Genomic DNA, 6,586 nt, shown 5'->3' with positions numbered 1-6,586 from the left:
TAAACATAAAAAGTTTTTTCGAAAATTTATTATTAATGAAATTGGCGCCATCTATGGCAACCGTAAAAATTCCGATAAATTTTGACATGGTTTTGACCTTTTGACATTTCAGTTAATGTCAAATCATTTCATGCGTTTTTTAGCAGTCAATTCAAAATGAATGTGGATGATATTATTTATATGTCAATACTGTTTTTATGTATCGGATCTGGTCACTACTACCGAAAATACCTTAATAATATTGCATTAAAGAAATGGATTGGAACGGCTTGTGGGTTCTTAATTGTTTTCATTGTGTCCGGGGTTCATATCTTACATCCTCTGTTGAGCGCTATTATAAATAATTTTATAATTCTATTCGTTGATAAAAGGTATATAAATTCGCTCAATAAATATTAAGCATAAAACCAACTACACTTGCTTGAATAAAAGTTAATATCTATTACAGAAAATGTCACTTAGTAAGTTTTACATTTATGTTCCTATACCTATTTTTCTTTCGATGTACCACATGGTTTGGTATCCCGTATCCACCAGCTCATACTAATCTCATTCAAATGATTTTGACATTAAAGGTATGCGAAATTGTACAAAATAAACACATATTATGAATAAATGTGCATGTCGAATTATGATGTTTTTTACTTACAGCTCGTTGGACTGGCATTTGAAGTCAACGAATCCCACACACAAAAACTGGTAGCTAAGAAAGAACAAGATCATGATTCATCAGAAATTAATCCAACATTCATTGAAATGTTTCATTATGGATTTAATTATATAGGGGTCTTAACTGGTAATTATTAATCTTGTTATTCGAACTAATGATTATTATTTCAAGTATGGTACATTTACATAACTACGTTTTTGCTTTGAAATAAGCTTAGAAAATTATTGCTGTTGATTTAATAATCTACAAAACTACAATAAATTTGAAGTTACTTTAATTTCATATAAAAGTCATTATATAAGATATCTTTTAATATAATTGAACTTTACTTATTTAGTTTTATAATATATATATATATATATATATATATATATATATATATATATATTGCTTTGCTAAATAGCTATTTGTGTATATAATTTTAATATTTATTTGTCACATATGAACTTCTTTATTTGTAACTCTCATTTCCTTCAAATAGCAAAATAAATATTTATTACATAGGTCCATACTACAGTTACAAGACGTTTAGCGATTATCTAAGATTGCCCTACAGCAAAGCGGCCGACTGTATGGGTGAAACAATTAAAAAACTGAAATGGGTGCCAATATTTTCTATATTATTTCTGATATCTGAAAATATGTGGCCAGTAAATGTAAGTCATATTTCTAGCAATATATATACATATATATATATATATATATATATATATATATATATATATATGTATATGTATATGTATATGTATATGTATATGTATATATGCATGCATGCATGCACCCACACATGCACACATCTATCTACATGCACATTTCACTATTTATAAATTTAGAAATTGTATGTAAAATTTCCAGTATGTCACAACTGATGCATTCATGGATAGATCCTTTCTATATCGATTGTGGTATGTGTGGCCTGTATTTTTTACTTTTCGAATGCGCATTTATATAGGACTAATCCTTAGCGAATGTGTTTGTACTATGGCTGGCTTGGGAGCATATCCAGCGTCGACGCACCCGACGCCAGGTGGTGGACCTACTGTTGAATATAAGGGAAAAATGGATATGTATTTAATCTTTCTAATTATAATTTTTCTAAGCTTCAAATGACCTATATTTAATACTTTTATAAACTCAGAATGTCTTTGAAAGATGAAGATATGGATTTTGAAGTGATTCATAACATTGACCCGGTTAAAACAGATACATGCGTAACTTTCAGAGAAGCTATGAAAACTTGGAATATGTGTGTTCAATATTGGTTGGCTAAAAATATCTACAAAAGATTTCCAAGCAAGAAATATAGGTATTTGCAAGAACCTGAATTTATTAGTATGTGTAGCTAAATGTAATTTCTAATTAGAACTAGTGCAACTTTGATGGTGTCTGCCTTGTGGCATGGCATTTATGCTGGTTATTACTTTTGTATACTCGGTGCACCATTTTATTTGCCAATTGAGGACCTATATGAAAATCTATTCCGGAAATATTCCAGTGGTATTGTAAGTGTTATCAACTAATGTGCCTCTTGCATTATTTTTTATATTTAAATAACTACTTTTACAATATGTTGTCGTAGGCTCGTCAATTGTGGAACCACCTGTTTTGGGCTAGCAAAATGTTTGCATTTTCATATATGGGAATAGCATTTTTACTTTTGAAGGTTGACTTGGTGTGGAAATATTACAGGTATTATATTATAAACAATCTATTATACTTATCAATATTTGATATTAGCATTCTGTTGATAAAACTTGTACTAATATTGTTCTGCATATTTAATATGATATTTTGAATTAAAATATTTATTCTTACTGAAAATCGTGAATAATGTGAATCATTATAGCTCTGTTTATCATTTTGGATATATTCTCTGGATTGGATTATATCTTGGTGGTTTATTAATTCAAGATCAGCAGAAAATCAGAAGAAACCGTAATAGTTCTCAGATAGCTAGCGAAATCAGTAAAGGGATTTCTGCAGACTCTGGAGCAAAAATCCATACTGGTATTAGAGAATCAAATAAATCAAATGACTTTAATGAAGTGCAGTAGTTCTTTACTGGTGACATGATTACATAAAAGTGATTTTAATGATAACCAAATACTAGGTTTTAATTTGCTGGATAAATTATGCTATCCATTTGAATTTGAAAATCGGAATACGGATAATGAAACGATTTTTTTTATGTAAAAAAGGATATTTGTGTCATGGGTAAAAGTTTCCAAATGTTGGGTGGGTTAGCTTTATTTTTGTTAATTTCTTGTGATTTTCTTTTTGAATAAAAAAATGAAATGTTATTTAATTGAAGTTTTATTTGTGGTCACAAGTAAATAAAAAAAATCAGTATTCAATTAAGATATTTTTTTATTTCAGTATAAAATAGTTACTATATCCTATTAAAAACCTTAACAACAAGATGAGTATTAAATATTCAAGATAATTTCTCATGTATAGAAATACTATTTTTTAAGTGGAGTCACATATTCTATGTACAAAATCTGAAGCAGTTTATTTATTATTTGGTTAACTGATTCATTTCTTTTGCAATTTAAAATTAAAATTGACTACAATATACTTTGCAGTTTAACAACCAACTGGCATTTTTTGTTCAATAATTATAAACAATAATATTGAAGCTTTATGTAATTAATAATAAAGTAAATAATGCCACTTAAATACTGTAACTAATGAGATAATATATTTGGTTTTAGTAATTGTATATTACGAAAGAAGATATACTGCTTGTGTCTCACTGTGAATACAAAGGCTTATTATAAATAGTGTGGTCTTATACATATAAATAATGATATTTGGATATAATGTATCTGTTAATTTAATACTTTCTAGCTAAACATTTCTTCTCATTTCATAAATAAATTGAAAACAAATCAAAATAGCTTTAAATTTTATATGGTTTCACAAAAAATTTAAAAGTGTTCATAAGAAGAAAATAAACAATATTAAGAATTAACATATATCACGGCAAAATAATTAAATGTAACTGATTGCTTCACATCAATAATAATATATAATTACTTTATTAATAAATAAACAGCTATGTGGTAAACACTTAAAAAATACATGTAATGAACATTCAAAAAAATACTGTTTATTGAGTAACATTTATTTAATAAAGCATTAATTATATATTTATTAAAATAAAAAAAGGTTTGACGTACATTACACAAAAATAAACACTGCTTTTATTTGAGAAAAAATAATAGATTACGTTCAAAAAATCTGATGAAACTCGCTGTAAATAAAATTGTCACTTTAAAAAATTATGACGTGACTTAAGAGTGAAATGCAAAAAGTAAGAACGACCAACGTGTTTAATAACTGTTAATAATTAGTTCAAAAGATGTAACAAAATATATATGTTTTGAAAAAACTTGGAAAAATTAGGAATCAACTAACATTCTAATTGTGCATGAAACAAATTTATTTGAAATTGATTTTTGGGTTACATTTCTATCAAAACATACAAGGTACATTACTCAGAAAATTTGTTGATACAAAAATCAATTTTTACTGGTTATTTTTCCATGTAATTATCTATAATAATTAACAAGTGACCCATTATAATTTTTATTTAATTAATGTTTTAATTAAACAGTGATTACTTTTGCGTATAATAAATTCGAAATTCCATTTATTTCGAACCGCGTTGAAATACAATATAATGAAATGATGAAATCTACAAATGTAAAAATGCTGCATTATAAAAAGTGGAGGTAGAATTTTTTGGCATTGAATTTACTTACAAGAAATTTATGGTTCTATCACAATGTGTCAAGGGTATCAGTATTACAAGAAAAACTATTTTTTTAAATAGCCATCTGTAAAAAAAAATGCCAATAATAATGCTTGTAGATTATTAATTTGTAAATTTTAAATTAATGAACAATATACCTAATGATATTTTCATCACTGGGCTGAATAAAAAATAATTAGCGAGTGACATATGGTGATTTTTATTGTATTAGTTATTTTTTTGTAAGGTCACGCAAAAAACATTGCATTGTAGTCAGTACTTATTGAGCATTAGTATATGCATTGTTGGAAACAAGAAATCAAAATTGTTTGAACCCGTCTGGATTGTGCATGTAAATTTGATTGTAAATTTTAAGTCGGAACTGTGTTACTACTATCCATATTGAAAACATTATTATGAGACAAATCTATGAAATTGATCACTTGATTTTTGCCAAAGGTCACTCGCTTACATTTATAGAATGAATTGTGCTGTGAACATTCATTTATATGAATGAATGAAATCACCAGCCTTAACCTACTGACTGTACTGAAAGTAAGGGACCTTATGTACAATAATAGTAACTTAATGCCAAATGATTATGTAATGTGTACTTATAATGCAAGTACTTAATAGTTAGAAATAAATACAATATAAATTAATGAAATATAATGCTCATCAAATACTATTAGTTGTCATATGTCTATATATCATAAAATACCACATTGGCAAACGACTAAAAGACTTGAATTGAACTATATAAGTAAGTATTGTGGGTTACTAATAATAATTTTGAACTTGACTAAATTATAAGCTATAAAGTCGTTTGCAAATGTTGCTGCCCTTAAATAAAGTAAATAATTCATTAAACATAAGTACAGGACATTAAATGTTAAATATTTTCGAAATAGTATCATGATGTAGCAGGCTATATTACAGTTATCATAAAAATCAGAAATAATATTTCATGTCTAGCAAAAAGTATAGAAATGTGTGAAACTTTATTTTATTCTAAAAACAATACCAAAAGTAAGCTTTAATAATATTAAGATATTACATGCACTAAAGTATTGGTAACACATTAGATAAATACATATCATAAAATAAATTAAATCTAAGTTAACTATAACTATAATATCAATAGCTTTCTGTCATAGATAATACATCTATAAATTCAAAATGAAAACGTACGCAGTACTTAAAAAAAATGAATATATAATATAATCTCATATAACAAGCTAGAGAGCTTTCTTAGTGCTTTGTAAGTTTTTTGAGTATATTGGTATATGTATACATGCAAACCCATATATATATATATATATATATATATATATATATATATATATATATATAAGTATGCATGTATGTATGTAAAGTAAGCGTCCGATTAAAATAATTTGAGCTTAGAAAAAAAAAAAAAATTTTTTCAAAACAATATTGTGAAAGATGTTCTTTCAAGTGAAAAATCAATATGAAAAATTACAGATCATCGTTCTAACTCAAATTCCAAAACTATAAAATCTTTACTGTACTTACATGCTAAAAATATTATATAAAGCATCTGAGAATGACTTAAAAACTTATATAAAAAATACAAAGTATTGCTTCTACTCTATACGTTGGTCATGTATTTAATTACATATAACATTATAAATTGTATTAATTATTCGAGTATTCTTGTAAATGAATTAATAAAAAAATATTTAAGTGCTGTTATCTCGTTTTAGAATTAAGGCACGTTGAATATATACTATTTTATCAATTGTTTATTACCTAACAATAATACAAATGTAGGTCCGAAACACTATACCACAATTTTGCTACCAAGGCAATTCTAACTCTACATTGCTTTCACACATAATAACCACTTGAAATTATTAAATGTTCTGCAATGTGTGAAACAGACTAGACATTAATTCTATTTAAAAGACAAAATCAAATAAATTTGATTTCAGGCTATTTATTTTCAATAATTATTTAAAAATCAATAGTTCCGAAAATCATCTTCAATTGTTCAATTTTAAAGTTTTTGTTTCCAATTGAGAGTGAGAAATTAATGAGTTTTGCCTCTATATTGGTTAATTCTGCAGAATCGTTTTTAAATCATTTGTATTACCATTTAGTATAAAAGCAGTTATTGTAGGTTGCAGTAAATAAAC

General features: G+C 26.1%; 1 protein-coding gene across 2 annotated transcripts; it reads left to right on the top strand.

Annotated features, from left to right (window-relative positions):
- The first annotated feature begins 156 nt into the window (after nt 1–156).
- On the top strand, nt 157–2,903 carry LOC113378820 (lysophospholipid acyltransferase 7). 2 transcript variants are annotated; one of them, XM_026619433.1, is made up of 10 exons: nt 157–371; nt 449–575; nt 652–796; nt 1,175–1,326; nt 1,526–1,575; nt 1,636–1,737; nt 1,809–1,976; nt 2,034–2,172; nt 2,250–2,359; nt 2,517–2,903. In XM_026619433.1, the coding sequence occupies exons 1-10, from the start codon at nt 157–159 to the stop codon at nt 2,722–2,724; spliced, it is 1,416 nt and encodes a 471-aa protein (XP_026475218.1). In that variant the 3' UTR covers nt 2,725–2,903. The 2 variants fall into 2 exon arrangements, with proteins under 2 accessions (XP_026475218.1, XP_026475216.1); XM_026619431.1 differs by having other exon boundaries at nt 1,526–1,737.
- Nucleotides 2,904–6,586: the final 3,683 nt, after the last annotated feature.

This window comes from Ctenocephalides felis, unplaced genomic scaffold (genome assembly GCF_003426905.1).
Source record: "Ctenocephalides felis isolate EL2017-DRISC unplaced genomic scaffold, ASM342690v1 CF-g0.4_SCAFFOLD_01886, whole genome shotgun sequence".
Lineage (NCBI taxonomy): Eukaryota > Metazoa > Arthropoda > Insecta > Siphonaptera > Pulicidae > Ctenocephalides > Ctenocephalides felis.
This window is presented reverse-complemented; position numbering and strand designations above follow the sequence as displayed.

Excerpts from the sequence above, each read along its gene's own strand:
- LOC113378820 (XM_026619431.1), top strand. The coding sequence starts at position 157 with ATGAATGTGGATGATATTATTTATATGTCAATACTGTTTTTATGTATC. Across the intron at positions 1,738-1,808 it reads TATAAGGGAAAAATGGATAT|AATGTCTTTGAAAGATGAAG; the intron begins GTATTTAATCTT and ends TTATAAACTCAG. Across the intron at positions 1,977-2,033 it reads TTTCCAAGCAAGAAATATAG|AACTAGTGCAACTTTGATGG; the intron begins GTATTTGCAAGA and ends ATTTCTAATTAG.